The sequence below is a fragment of the Pavona decussata genome, unplaced genomic scaffold (assembly GCF_977016875.1).
Source record: "Pavona decussata unplaced genomic scaffold, jaPavDecu1.1 SCAFFOLD_24, whole genome shotgun sequence".
In the NCBI taxonomy this organism is placed as follows: domain Eukaryota; kingdom Metazoa; phylum Cnidaria; class Anthozoa; order Scleractinia; family Agariciidae; genus Pavona; species Pavona decussata.
Window position 1 is genome coordinate 772,849 of NW_028145447.1, and position 17,369 is coordinate 790,217.

The 17,369-nt window shown below is 30.2% G+C and overlaps 1 protein-coding gene across 2 annotated transcripts in view; it reads right to left on the reverse strand.

Moving 5' to 3' along the window:
* The window catches only part of LOC146485889 (stabilin-2-like), a 100,038-nt gene that overhangs the window by 11,618 nt on the left and 71,051 nt on the right, over positions 1 to 17,369 (reverse strand). For both annotated transcript variants that reach the window (XM_085102828.1, XM_085102827.1), the window contains exon 65: positions 17,125 to 17,154. In XM_085102828.1, the coding sequence (XP_084958954.1) occupies positions 17,125 to 17,154 (30 nt within the window). The remainder of the gene's footprint in view (positions 1 to 17,124; positions 17,155 to 17,369) is intronic.

The following is a 17,369-nucleotide window of genomic DNA, read 5'->3' on the forward strand; positions in this document are numbered from 1 at the left end:
CATTTTCAATTTTACCAAAAGTCATATCTGACCATTGTCTGCTGCTGACGGTAACAAGAAGGCTTGCATCCCAGACTAGAAAACTATTTATCTACTTAAAATAAACCACTTATAAACAGATTTGGAGGCCCACTAATTTTCTTAAACCGCGGCCTAAGTTAGACTCTGTTTAAATAACTGGGCCAATGGCTCCACTTCATAAAAACAAAGAACGAAAAAAGGTCACATGACTACCACCATAAATTTTGATACAGTACGAGGAACGAGAGCACGTTCTGTCATCCATTGCGTATTTCAAGTTGTTAAAAATTGGAAATAACCAGGATGAAGTTCATTTATTTTGACAAGAGCTCAAGTAATTCTCTATGAAAAGAATAAAGAGATCTAGCTGGCGGCGTGCCCGATGGTACAGAGTAGAAGGTAGGTCAATTTTGAAATAAAATTCGCCCGCTCAACAAGATTACTTGTTTCTTAATCCAGGCAACTGAAAAACAATAGGACTATCGACGGCGCACCCTAGGTAAGTGTGCTACAAAGAGTCGAGAAGTTTACGAAAAGAGCATCTATCGTCATTGTTTAGTTTAAACCTCGTAGGTCTCTTTATTAGTTGGAAGAAGTCGATGTAGCAGTTCGAAAGCAAACATTAGTGAGGAGCATGGACTACTCTTCTGGTAGGTTCGGCAAGTTCTTAGACCAACTTTTGAGGGTGTTATGATCACATTTAGCACTCTCTCGAAAAAGTTTATAATAATCTTTACAACGATAGTTTTTCTCCTAATGTTTTCACAGGTTCTCGAGAGAGCTGGAAGGAAAAAGGTTTAGATTTGTTCACTATGACAAATCCGATCCACATTGCTTTTGTTCTTTTGTAATTTAATTAAGACGAGATTGCTCGCATTCAATAGGGCGGTGTAAAACTTCTCCTTTGTGTTGTTATTCATAAAGGATTGTATGAATCCTCCTGTTGACCCTGACGTTGTCAAGCGCCAACAGAGTTAACGATGTGGGCGTCAGTTTTTTTAATATTCTTTAAAAGTTAATAAGTTACTCTTTTTGTGCCTCTGATAACATCGCTCCTTAATGCGAAAAATGTCATACAATGAAAATTGAAAAGTACCGCAATTAACCCCTTCCGCGCTTCTGGTGATATCGCTTCTTAGTTCGAGAAAATATACAGCTTTCGTTTACGTCTTTTCATTAGAAAATAGCTGGAATATTAACACGACAAGATTTTTTGACAAAAGTGTTAAAACTCACCCTCTTTAGAAATAAAAAGTAGGGTTTCTATTAATATTTGTTCTATAGCAGGTAAGTAAGAAAAAGGTACCATGGAAAAAGCTGACCTCAACTTTGTATTTTGTTATACCTTTTACACTATCAGAATTCATGTAAAAATGAAAAGCAGATACCGGAAGCTTTCATTGATGTCCAGAACACATATTGAACATTTCAAGTAAATGAGATGCCACCTTGTCCTTAGGGTGTTGGTGAAATAAAGCGCATGCGTGTGCGCAATATTGTACCTAATGCTATACCACATGGATTAAAAGTTGATGTGAAATATAAGACTCTGGTTGACTTGACCCTGTGAACCGTTTACGGAAAGGTTCACATTACCCGCAAGGATTTTGTGGATCACCCAGTCGCGCTTCCACTTAGAAGCGGTCCCGGCAGAATTGACCTTGTGGGAATTGGTCTTTTTTTTTTAGTTTTGATTTTTATTTCCTTTTTGATGACTTGGCTCTGAGTGCCAATGTCAAGTGAAAGACTGAACCGCTGATAAACATAGAGCTTAACCCTGATACGTTTTCTGTGCGTTTACGAAATGATTTTACGATATTCTTAAAACGTTTCTAGTCTCTTTTAAAGTGGTGTGTGTGTGAATACTGGCTGGCGGTGTCTTGTTTCTCTAAATTGCCTTGGCATAGCCATTCAAGGTAACTTGAGGGACAAGCCACCAAAAAAAATAAAAACTATCAAAACTAAAAAAACAAAAAAAAATTCCCACAAGATCAATTCTGCCGGGACCGCTTCTAAGTGGAAGCGCGGCTGGGTGATCCACAAAATCCTTGCGGATAATGTGAACCTTTCCGTATATGGTTCGCAGGGTCAAATCAACCAGAGTCTTATATTTCACATCAACTTTTAATCCATGTGGTATAGCATTAGGTACAATATTGCGCACACGCATGCGCTTTATTAACAGTAAGAAACACCGAAATTACGTTATAGAGAATATGATCGTTTCTATTGATTTACATACGAACAGGTCAATGTAAGTTTTATAATAGGATTTCTTTTACATTCTGTAGTTCTGTAGTTCTTCCAAAGTCCACACTTCATGAAAACGACCTCGTCATATAAGCGATAGGAGTATCTTTCGATTTTTTTGTACAATGCAATGAAATAACTGAAAAGCTTTTGAAACTAAAAGTTAATGTTGGCTTACTTTAAACAATGAAATGCAACGTAACCAAGTACGTAGTAAAAAAACACGCCCTGTAACTTTTTAATCACGAGAGATTTATCAAAGCAGAGACGTGAATAATCAAGTTAAACTTAAGCAACGCTGACGAAAACCTCGACGATTCGACGTCGTCACAACGCCATTATGAAGAGAAAGACAATAATATAGGCAATAGTATAGACTATGGTTTTTGGCCTAACTTTAATTCTAATACTATAGACTATCGATTTCAGCCTGATTTTCATTGTAATATTATGTACTGTGGTTTCTGGCGTTATTTTCATTCTAATACTATACAAAATGGATATTGGCCTAATTTTCATCGTCATACTATTCACTATGGATTTTGGCCTAATTTTCATCCTAATACTATAGACTATGGATTTTGGCGTAATTTTCATCATAATACTATAGTTTATGGATTTTGGCCTAATTTCCATCGTCATACTGTCCACTATGGATTTTGGCCTAATTATCATCCTTAAACCTTTACCTACCGATTTTGACCTAATTTTCATCGTAATACTATAGACTACGGATTTTGGGCTAATTTTCGTCGTAATGCCATACACTATAGACGTTGGCCTAATTTTCAACATAATACTATAGACTATAGCTCTTGGCCTAATTTTTATCCTAATAATATGGACCATGGATTTTGGACTAATTTTCACCATACGCTTTGGATTTTGGCCTAATTTTCAACATAATACTATAGACTATGGATTTTGGTCAAATTTTCACCCTAATACTATAGACTATGGATTTTGGCCTAATTTTCATCCTAATACTATAGACTATATATTTTGGCTTAATTTTGATGCTAATACTAAGGACTATGGATTTTGGTCTAATTTTCAGCATAATACTATAGACTATGGGTTTTGGCGTAATTTTAATCATAATAATATAGACAATAGATTTTGGCCTAATTTTGATGCTAATTATATACACTATGGTTTTTGGCCTAATTTTGATGCTAATACTATAAACTATGGATTTTCGTCTAATTTTCAACCTAAGATTATAGATTACGGATTTTGGCCTAATTTACATCCTAATACTGGAGACTATAGACTTTGGCCTTATTTTCATGCTAATACTATAGACTATGGATTTTAGCCTAATTTTCATCCAAGACTATAGACTATGGATTTCGCTATAATTTTCATCCTAATACTAAAGACTATGGATTTTGGCCTAATTTTTATCCTAATACTATAGACTATATATTTTGGCTTAATTTTGATGCTTATACTAAGGTCTATGGATTTTGGCCTAATTTGAGTCCTAAGACTATAGACTATAAATTTTCGTCTAATTTTCAACATAATACTATAGACTATGGATTTTGGCGTAATTTTAATCATAATAATATAGACAATAGATTTTGGCCTAATTTTGATGCTAATTATATACACTATGGTTTTTGGCCTAATTTTGATGCTAATACTATAGACTATGGATTTTCGTCTAATTTTCAACCTAAGATTATAGACTACGGTTTTGGCCTAATTTACATCCTAATACTAGAGACTATAGACTTTGGCCTTATTTTCATGCTAATACTATAGACTATGGATTTTAGCCTTATTTTCATCCTAAGACTAAAGACTATGGATTTCGCTATAATTTTCATCCAAATACTATAGACTTTGAATTTTGGCCTAATTTTAATCCTAATACTATAGACTATAGATTTTGGCCTAATTTTGACGCTAATACTATAGACTATGAATTTTGGCCTAATTTTCATCCTAAGACTATAGACTAAGGATTTTGGTCTAATTTTCATCCTTATACTATAGACTATGGATTTTGGCCTAATTTTCATCCTAAGACTATAGACTAAGGATTTTGGTCTAATTTTCATCCTTATACTATAGACTATGGAGTTTGACCTAATTTTCATCCTAATACTATAAACTATAGATTTTGGCCTAATTTTGATGCCAATACTATAGACTATGGATTTTGGCCTAATTTTAATGATAATACTATAAACTATGTATTTTGGCGTAATTTTCATTGTCTAATTTTAATCCTAAAACTACAAAATATGAATTTTGGTCTAATTTTCATCCTTATACTATAGACTATTGGTTTTAGCGTAATTTTCATCATAATACTATAGACTATATATGTTGGCGTAATTTTCATCCTAAGACTATAGACAATTGATTTTGGGCTAGTTTTCATGATAATGTTATAGACTATAGATTTTGGGCAAATTTTATCCTAATACTAAAGACTATAGATTTTAGTCTAATTTTTATGCTAATATTATAGACTATGGATTTTGGCCTAATTTTCATCATATGGATTTTGGTCTTATAGTCATGATAATACAATAGACTACAGATTTTGCTCTAATTTTTATCCTAATACTAAAGACTATCAATTTTGATCTATTCGTCATCTTTATACTATAAATATTAATTTTGGCCTAATTTCCATCATAATATTAGACTATATATTTTGGCGTAATTTTCCTGATAATACTATAGAGAGTAGATTTTGGCTTAATTTTGATGCTAATACTATACACTATGGTTTTTGACCTAATTCTGATGCTAATACTATAGACTATGGATTTTGGCCTAATTTTCATGGTAATACCTTAAACTATGTATTTTGGCGTAATTTTCATTGTCTAATTTTAATCCTAAAACTATAGAATATGAATTTTGGTCTAATTTTCATCCTTATACTATAGACTATTGATTTTAGCGTAATTTTCATCATAATACTATAGACTATATATGTTGACGTAATTTTCATCTTAAGACTATAGACGATTGATTTTGGGCTAGTTTTCATGATAATACTATAGACTATAGATTTTGGCCAAATTTTATTCTTATACTAAAGACTATAGATTTTAGTCTAATTTTCATGCTAATATTATAGACTAGGGATTTGGCCTAATTTTCATCATATGGATTTTGGTCTAATAGTCATGATAATACAATAGACTATAGATTTTGCTCTTATTTTTATCCTAATACTAAAGACTATCAATTTTGAGCTAATTGTCATCCTTATACTATAGACTATTAATTTTGGCCTAATTTCCATCATAATATTATAGACTATATATTTTGGCGTAATTTTCCGAATAATACTATAGAGAATAGATTTTGGCCTGATTTTGATGCTAATACTATAGACTATGGATTTTGGCCTAATTTTCATTCTAAGACTATAGACTATGGATTTTGGTTTAATTTTTAAACTAATTCTATAGACTGGATTTTGGCCTAATTTTCATCATAATACTATAGACTATAGAATTTGGCTATATTTTATCCTAATATTATAGACTATGGATTTTAGCCTAATTTTCATCCTAAGATTACAGACTATGGATTTTGGTCTAATTTTCATCATAATACTATAGACTATGGATTTGGGCGTAATTTTTATAATACTATAGAGAATAGATCTTGGCCTATTTTTGATGGTTATACTATACATTATGGTTTTTGGCCTAATTATGATGCTACTACTATATACCATTAATTTTGGTCTAATTTTCATCCTAAGACTGTAGACTATGGATTGTGCTCTAATTTTAATCCTAATACTATAGACTATGGCTTTTGGCCTAATTTTCATCCTAATACTATAGACTATGGATTTTGGTCTAATAGTCATGATAATACTATAGACTATAGATTTTGGTCTAATTTTCATCCTAATACTATAGACTATGGATTTTGGCCTAATTTTTATCCTAAGACTATAGACTATGGACTTTGGTCTAATATTATCCTAATACTATAGACTATGGATTTTAGTGTAATTTTCATCCTAATACTATAGACTATAAATTTTGGTCTAATTTTCATCTTAATACTATAGACTGAATTTTGGTCTAATTTTCAGCCTAATACTATAGACTATGGATTTTGGTCTAATTTTTATCCTAATACTATAGACTATTCATTTTGGTCTAATATTCATGGTAATACTATAGACTATGGATTGTGGTCTAATTTTTATCCTGATACTATAGACTATGGATTTATGTCTAATATTCATTATAATTTTATAAACTATAGATTTTGGTCTAATTTTTATCCTTATACTATACACTATGGATTTTGGTCTAATATTCACTATAATACAATAGACTATGGATTTTGGTCTAATTTTTATATTATAATACTATAGACTATATATATTATGGCGTAATTTTTATCCTAATACTACAGACTATGGATTTTGGCCTAGTTTTCGTCACATAATGGAGACTAAGGATTTTGGTCTAACTTTTATCATAATGCTATACACTATTGATTTTGGAATAATTTTGATCCTTATACACTAGACTATGGGTTTTAGCCTAATTTTTATCATAATACAATCCACTATGGATTTCTGTCTAATTTTGATCCTTATACTATAGACTATGGATTTTTGCCTAATTTTCATAATAATGCTATAGACTATAGATTTTGGCTTAATTTTGATGCTAATAGTATAGTCTATTGATTTTGGGCTGATTTTTATCCTAAGACTAATGACTTTGGAGTTTGGTCCAATTTTCCTAATAATACTATATACTATGGATTTTGGCATAATTTTCATCATAATACTATAGAGTATAGATTTTGGCCTAATTTTCCTCCTAACACTAAAGACTATGGATTTTTGTCTAACTTTTATCCTAAAACTTTAGACTATGGATTTTTGTGTTATATTCATGACAATACTATAGACTATAGATTTTGGCCAAATTTTTATCCCAATGCTAAAAACTATGAATTTTGGTCTAATGTTCATCCTTATACTATAGACTATTGATTTTGGTCTAATTGTCATCCTAATACTACTATAGACTATGGATTTTAGGCTAATTTTAATCCTGATACTTTAGACTATAGGTTTTGATCCTAATACTATACACTATGGATTTTAAACTTATTTTCATCCTGAGACTATAAACTATGGATATTGGTGTAATTTTCATGATAATACTATAGACTATTGTATTTCGGCTAACTTTTATGATACTACCATAGACTATAGATTTTGGCATAATTTTGATGCTAGGACCATAGACTATGGAATTTTGTCTAGTTTTCATCCTAATACTATAGACTATGAATTTTTGTGTAATTTTCATTCGAATACTATAGGCTATGGATTTTGGTCTAACATTATCCTAATACTAAAGACTATGGATTTTGGTCAAATTTTTATCCTAATACTATAGACTATGGATTTTGGTCTAATTTTCATCCTAATACTATAGACTATGGATTTTGGTCTAATTTTTATCCTATTACTATAGACTATTGATTTTGGTCTAATATTCATGGTATTACTATAGACTAGGGATTGTGGTCTAATTTTTATCCTGATACTATAGACTATGGATTTTGGGCTAATATTCATTATAATTTTATAGACTATAGATTTTGGTCTAATTTTTATCCTTATACTATACACTATGGCTTTTTGGTTTAATATTCACTATAATACTATAGACTATAAATTTTGGTCTAATTTTTATCCTAATACTAAAGACTGGATTTTGGTCTAATTTTCATCTTTATACAATAGACTATTGATTTTTGCCTATTTTTCATTATAATACTATAGACTATATATTATGGCGTAATTTTTATCCTAATACTATAGACTATGGATTTTGGCCTAGTTTCGTCACAATAGTGGAGACTAACGATTTAAGTCTAATTTTTATCATAATGCTATACACTATTGATTTTGGAATAATTTTGATCCTTATACACTAGACTATGGGTTTTTGCCTAATTTTCATCATAATACAATCCACTATGGATTTCTGTCTAATTTTGATCCTTATACTATAGACTATGGATTTTTGCCTAATTTTCATAATAATGCTATAGGCTATAGATTTTGGCCTAATTTTGATGCTAATAGTATAGTCTATTGATTTTGGGCTGATTTTTATCCTAAGACTAATGACTTTGGAGTTTGGTCCAATTTTCGTAATAATACTATAGACTATGGATTATGGCATAATTTTCATCATAATACTATAGAGTATAGATTTTAGCCTAATTTTCCTCCTAAGACTGTAGACTATGGATTTTAGTCTAATTTTCATAGTAAGACTATACATTATAGATTTTGGCCTAATTTTCCTCCTAAGACCAAAGACTATGGATTTTTGTCTAATTTTTATCCTTAAACTTTAGACTAGGGATTTTTGTGTTATATTCATGACAATACTATAGACTATAGATTTTGGCCAAATTTTTATCCTAATACTAAAAACTATGGATTTTGTCTAATTTTTATGACAATACTATAAAGTATGGATTTTGGCGTAATTTTTATCATAATACTATAGACTATGGATTTTGACCAAATTTTGATCATAATACTATAGACTATGGATTTTTGTCTGATTTTCATAATAATACTATAGACTATGGATTTTGGCTACTTTTCATGCTAATACTATAGAGTATGGATTTTAGCCTAATTTTGATCATAATACTATAGGCTACGGATTTTGCTCTATTTTTAATCGTAATACTGTAGACTATGGATTTTGGCCTAATTTTCATCCTAAGACTATAGACTATTGATTTTGGCCTTAATGTTGATCCTGAGACTATAGACAATGGATTTTGGTCTACTATTTATAATAATACAATAGACTATAGATTTTGGTCTAATTTTTAGCCTAATAGTAAAGACTATTGATTTTGGTCTAATTTTCATCCTTATACTATAGACTATTGATTTTTGCCTGATTTTCATCATAATACTATACACTATATATTTTGGCGTAATTTTCATCCTAATACTATAGTCTATGGATTTGTGTCTTACATTTATGATAACACTATAGAGTAGAGATTTTGGCCTAATTTTTATTCTAATACTAAAGACTATTAATTTTGGTCTAATTTTCATCTTTATACTATAGACTATTGATTTTTGCCTAATTTTCATCATAATACTATAGACTATATATTATGGCGTAATTTTTATCCTAATACTATAGACTATCGGTTTTGGCCGAGTTTTCATCGCAATAATGGAGACTAAGGATTTTAGTCTAATTTTTATCATAATGCTATACACTATTGGTTTTGGAATAATTTTGATCCTTATACACTAGACTATAGGTTTTAGCCTAATTTTCATCATAATACAATCCACTATGGATTTCTGTCTAATTTTGATCCTTATACTACAGACTATGGATCTTAGCCTAATTTTAATAATAATACTATAGACTATAGATTTTGGCTAATTTTCATGCTAATACTATAGAGTATGGATTTTAGCCTAATTTTCATCCTAAGACTATAGGCTACGGATTTTGGTCTATTTTTAATCGTAATACTATAGACTATGGATTTTGGGCTAATTTTAATCCTAAGACGATAGACTTAAGATTTTGGCCTAATTTTGATGCTAATACCATAGACTATTGATTTTGGCCTAATTTTCATCCTAAGACTATAGAATATGGATTTTGGTCTAAGTTTCATAATAATACTATAGACTATGGATTTTGGCATAATTTTTTTTTTGGCCTAATTTTCATCCTAAGACTATAGACTATTGATTTTGACCTAATTTTCATCCTGAGACTATAGACTATAGATTTTGGCTTAATTTTGATGCTAATAGTATAGTCTATTGATTTTGGGCTGATTTTTATCCTAAGACTAATGACTTTGGAGTTTGGTCCAATTTTCGTACTAATACTATAGACTATGGATTATGGCATAATTTTCATCATAATACTATAGAGTATAGATTTTAGCCTAATTTTCCTCCTAAGACTATAGACTATGGATTTTAGTCTAATTTTCATAGTAAAACTATACACTATAGATTTTGGCCTAATTTTCCTTCTAAGACTAAAGACTATGGATTTTAGTCTAATTTTCATAGTAAGACTATACACTATAGATTTCGGCCTAATTTTCCTCCTAAGACCAAAGACTATGGATTTTTGTCTAATTTTTATCCTAAAACTTTAGACTATGGATTTTTGTGTTATATTCATAACAATACTTTAGACTATAGATTTTGGTCAAATTTTTATCCCAATACTAAAAACTATGGATTTTGTCTAATTTTTATGATAATACTATAAAGTATGGATTTTGGCGGAATTTTTATCATAATACTATAGACTATGGATTTTGACCAAATTTTGATCATAATACTATAGACTATGGATTTTTGTCTAATTTTCATAATAATACTATAGACTATGGACTTTGGCCTAATTTTAATCATAATACTATAGGCTATAGATTTTGGCTAATTTTCATGCTAATACTATAGAGTATGGATTTTAGCCTAATTTTGATCATAATACTATAGGCTACGGATTTTTGTCTATTTTTAATCGTAATACTATAGACTATGGATTTTGGGCTAATTTTAATCCTAAGACTATAGACTTTAGATTTTGGCCTAATTTTGATGCTAATACGATAGACTATTGATTTTGGCCTAATTTTCATCCTAAGACTATAGAATATGGATTTTGGTCTAAGTTTCATAATAATACTATAGACTATGGATTTTGGCATAATTTTTATCATAATACTATACACTATAGATCTTCGCCTAATTTTCATCCTAAGACTATAGACTATTGATTTTGGCCTAATTTTCATCCTGAGACTATAGACTATGGATTTTGGTCTACTATTTATGATAATACAATAGACTATAGATTTAGGTCTAATTTTTAGCCTAATACTAAAGACTATTAATTTTGGTCTAATTTTTATCCCTATACTATAGACTATGGATTTTTGCCTGATTTTCATCATAATACTATACACTATATATTTTAGCGTAATTTTCATCCTAATACTATAGTCTATGGATTTGTGTCTAACATTTATGATAATACTATAGAGTATAGATTTTGGCCTAATTTTTATCCTAATACTAAAGACTATTAATTTTGGTCTAATTTTCATCTTTATACTATAGACTATTGATTTTTGCCTAATTTTCATCATAATACTATAGACTATATATTATGGCGTAATTTTTATCCTAATACTATAGACTATCGGTTTTGGCCGAGTTTTCGTCACAATAGTGGAGACTAAGGATTTTAGTCTAATTTTTATCATTATGCTATACACTATTGATTTTGGAATAATTTTAATCCTTATACACTAGACTATAGCTTTTAGCCTAATTTTCATCATAATACAATCCACTATGGATTTCTGTCTAATTTTGATCCTTATACTACAGACTATGGATTTTTGCCTAATTTTAATCATAATACTATAGACTATAGATTTTGGCTAATTTTCATGCTAATTCTATAGAGTATGGATTATAGCCTAATTTTCATCCTAAGACTATAGGATACGGATTTTGGTCTATTTTTAATCGTAATACTATAGATTATGGATTTTGGGCTAATTTTAATCCTAAGACTATAGACTTAAGATTTTGGCCTAATTTTGATACTAATACGATAGACTATTGATTTTGGCCTAATTTTCATCCTAAGACTATAGAATATGGATTTTGGTCTAAGTTTCATAATAATACTATAGACTATGGATTTTGGCATAATTTTTATCATAATGCTATACATTATAGATCTTGGCCTAATTTTCATCCTAAGACTATAGACTATGGATTTTGGTCTACTATTTATGATAATACAATAGACTATAGGTTTTGGTCTAATTTCTATCCTAATACTAAAGACTATTGATTTTGGTCGAATTCTCATTCTTATACCATAGACTATTGATTTTTGCCTGATTTTCATCATAATACTATACACTATATATTTTGGCGCAATGTTCATCCTAATATTATGGTGTATGGATTTGTGTCTAACATTTATGATAATACTATAGAGTATAGATTTTGGCCTAATTTTTATCCTAATACTAAAGACTATTGATTTTGGTCTAATTTTCATCCTTATACTATAGATTATTGATTTTTGCCTGATTTTTATCATAATACTATACACTATATTTTTTGGCGTAATTTTCATCCTAATACTATAGGCTATGGATTTTGGCCATATTTTCATCGTAATAGTGAAGACTATGGATTTTGGTCTATTTTGTTATCATAATGCCATACACTATTGAGTTTGGAATAATTTTGATCCTTATACACTAGTCTATGGATTTTAGCCTAATTTTCATCATTATACAATCCACTATGGATTTTGGTGTAATTTTGATTCTTATACTATAGACTATTGAGTTTGGCCTAATTTTCATCATAATACTATAGACCAATTTTTTTTGCGTAATTTTCATCCTAATACTATAGGCTATGGATTTTGGCTTAATTTTTGTCGTAATAGTGGATACTATGGATTTTAGCCTAATTTTTACAATAATACAATCCACCATGGATTTTGGTCTAATTTTGATCCTAATACTATGGACTATGGATTTTGGCCTTATTTTGCTCCCAAGACTATAGACTATGGATTTTTGTCTAATTTTCGTCCTAATGCTATAGAATATGGATTTTCTCTAATTTTCATGACAGTACTATAAACTATGGATTTTGGCGTAATTTTCTTTATAATACTATAGACTTTAGATTTTAGCCTAATTTTAATATTAAGACTATAGACTATGGATTTGGTTAAATTTTCATCATAATACTATAGACCATGGATTTTAATCTAATTTTAATCCCAAGACTATAAACTATAGATTTAAGCATAATTTTGATACTAATACTATAGGCTATAGATTTTGGCCTAATTTTTATCCTAAGACTATACACTATGGATTTTAGTCTAATTTTCATCCCAATACTATAGACCAAAAATTTTGGCCTAATTTTCATCTTAATACTATAGACTATAGAGTTTGGCCTAATTTTGATGCTAATACTATAGACAATGGATTTTGGCCTAATTTTCATCATAAAACTATCGACTATAGATATTGGCCTAATTTTGATACTAATACTATAGACTATGGATTTTTGCCTAATTTTCATCCTAAGACTATAAACTATGGATTTTAGTCTAATTTTCATCCTAATACTATAGACTATAGATTTTAGCCTAATTTTCATCCTAAAAGTATAGACTATGGATTTTGGCACAAGTTTCATCCTATAACTATACATATAGATTTTGGCCTAATTTTCATCCTAAGACTATAGACTATGGATTTTTATTTAATTTGTATCCTAATACTATAGAATATGGATTTTATCTAATTTTCATGATAATACTATAAAGTATGGATTTTCGCGTAATTTTCATCATAATACTTAAGACTATGGATTTTAGCCTAATTTTCATCCTAAGACTATAGGCTACGGATTTTGGTCTATTTTCAATCCTAATATTAGAGACTAAGGATTTTGGGCTTATTTTTAATCCTAAGACTATAGACTTTAGAGTTTGGCCTAATTTTGATGCTAATACTATACACTATGGATTTTGGCATAATTTTCATCACAATACCATACACTATAGATTTTGGCCTAATTTTCATCCCAAGACTATAGACTATTGATTTTGGCCTAATTTTCATCCTAAGACTATAGACTATGGATTTTGGTCTACTATTCATGGTAATACTATAGACTATAGATTTTGGCCTAATTTTCATTTTAAGACTATAGACCATGGATTTTTATTTAATTTTCATCCTAATACTATAGAATATGGATTTTGTCTAATTTTCATGATAATTCTTTAAAGTATGGATTTTCGCGTAATTTTCATCATAATACTAAAGACTATGGATTTTAGCCTAATTTTCATCCTAAGACTATAGGCTACGGACTTTGGTCTATTTTTAATCCTAATATTATAGACTAAGGATTTTGGTCTAATTTTCATCCTAAGCCTATAGACTATGGATTTTGGTCTAAGTTTCATAATAATACTATACACTATAGATTTTGGACTAGTTTTCATCTTAAGACTATAGACTATGGATTTTTGTCTAAGTTTTAGCCTTATAGTATAGATTATGGATTTTTTTCTTATATTCATGATAATACTATAGACCATAGATTTTGGGCTAATTTTTATCTCAATACTAAAGAGTATGCATTTTGTCTAATTTGTAAGCTTATACTATAGACTATTGATTTTGGCCTAATTTTTATCCTAAGACTATAAACTATGGATTTTTGTCTAATTTTTATCCTAATACTATAGACTATGATTTTTGGTCTAATACTCATGATAATACTATAGACTATAAATTTTTGTCTTATTTTTATTCTAATACTAAAGACTATGGATTTTGGTCTAATTTTCATCCTTATACTATAGACTATTGATTTTTGCCTAATTTTTATCATAATACTATAGACTATGTATTTTTGCGTTATTTTTATCCTAATACTATAGACTATGGATTTTTGTGTAATATTTATGATAATACTATAGAGTATAGATTTTGGTCTTATTTTTATTCTAATACTAAAGACTATGAATTTTGGTCTAATTTTCATCCTTATACTATAGACTATTGATTTTTGCCTAATTTTTATCATAATACTATAGACTATGTATTTTTGCGTTATTTTTATCCTAATACTATAGACTATGGATTTTTGTGTAATATTTATGATAATACTATAGAGTATAGATTTTGGTCTTATTTTTATTCTAATACTAAAGACTATGAATTTTGGTCTAATTTTCATCCTTATACTATAGACTATTGATTTTGGCCTAATATTTATCATAATGCTATAGACTATATCATATTTTGGCGTAATTTTCATCCTAATACTATAGACTATGGATTTTGGCCTAATATTTATCGTAATAGTGGAGACTATGGATTTTGGTCTAATTTTTGTTATGCTATACACTATTGATTTTGGAATAATTTTGATCCTTATACACTAGACTATGGATTTTAGCCTAATTTTTATCCTAATACTAGACTATTGATTTTGGTCTAATTTTTATCCTTATACTATAGACTATTGATTTTGGCCTAATTTTCATCATAATACTATAGACTATATATTTTGGCTTAATTTTCATCCTAATACTATAGACTGGATTTTGGCCTAATTTTCGTCCTAATAGTATATACTATGGAGTTTAGTCTAATTTTTATGATAATGCTATATATTATTGATTTTGGAATAATTTTGATCCTTATAGTATAGACTATGCATTTCAGTCTAATTTTCATCATGATACAATCCACTTTGGATTTTGGTCTAATTTTCATGCTAATGCTAAAGGCTCAGTAGTTTTGTCTTAGTTCTATACACGTTGACTTTTTACCTAATATTATACACTTTGTCATTAGCCTAATTTTAGTACTAATTTTCTACACACTGGCCTTTGGTCTAGTTTTCGTCCTAACCTTATATACTCTGATTTTTGGCCCTATTTTCATCCTCAAGAGTACTGTTAATCTTAATACTATATACTATGGTTTTTGAATAATTTTGAATAATCAGTGAGTTAAAACCCACATGAAATGGCAGATCCTTCTGCCCGGGAAATGGCAGATCGCAAAAATCGTCATTCGCTGCTGCTGCCATATTTTATTCTCAGTGATTTATGAAGGGTTTGAAAACAAAAAAAGTATACCGTGGGATGCTAATCTCTTCCTGCTTTCCTGCTAGTGTCATGAAGAGTTTTGATAAGGAAAAAAATGACATTACTGTACTTTTACCAACAATGAAAGCAGATTCCAACAGCACCATAGCCAGCTCATCCATGGATCACTAGAGCTCACCAACGAATATGCACAAAAAATGCGCAGAACGTTTTTCTGCTCTGAAGCCTATGCCTCTGACTACCATGCTGACCATGACTGAGTAAGACTGTGACTATGACAATGACTATGTGAAGTCTTTATTAAATCAGTCACAACATACGTGTGACTTTACAATCAATAACCAATCATATCCAGAGGGTGAGATCCGACGTCAGTGTATACAAGGCGCCTCTGGCTGCCGCCTCAGTCCATATGTGATCTCACTCCACCCTCCTATACCAATACACACAAAGACCAGACCACAACACCGGGAACTACACCCCCCACTCTTTACGAAAGGTGAATGGGTTCTTTAACGTCCCACAGAGTTATTATGAACAAGGGTTAGGAGACGGGACCTACAATTTATAGTCCTTATCCGAGAAGACTAGAAAATGTAAAAATTTGCAGATGTCATTACAAAGGCAGCACTTTCTCCTCAGTTATTTAAAGACCCTGAGTGGTGGTCCGGCTGGGATTTGAACCCACAATCTCCTGCACAGTAGTTCGGTACTCTACCAACTGAGCTAACTGGTCGGCGGTCTATGACAATGACTATGACTATGTCTGTGACTATGACTGTCTATGACTGCGACTATGGCTATGACTATGACTATGGCTATGACTATGGCTATGACTATGACTATGACCACGGCTATGGCTATGACTGACCTTGTCTATCTCTATGACTACAATTATGACTGTGACTATGACTACGACTCTGACCATGACTAAGATTATTTGTGAAACTATGCCTGACTATGACTCTTTCTGTGCCTACACTTATGACTGTGCCTTAGTCTATGCCTGCTTCTATGCCTATGCCTACTGCTATGTATATGCCTATGTCTGACTATGACTATGCCTGTCGCTGCTCAGATCAAACAATACTTTTCTTTTAGCCTTGATACTCACTTGCTTCCTGGCATTTGCGTTTATGCCCGGCTGAAAAAAAGATATTGAAAAATACTGTTAACATTGAGAATTATCGACCTCTTCCCAAGCCTGCTAGTAATTTTCACACTCGTTCCTTTTCAGGTGGTCGTGTTTTGTCACACAAACGTGTGCCAAGATATCGCCTGTTTCGCAGTCGAAAAATCCCAGGAAAAGGTGGATTGTATACTACAGACATGGACAACGAAAATGAAACTTAATTAACC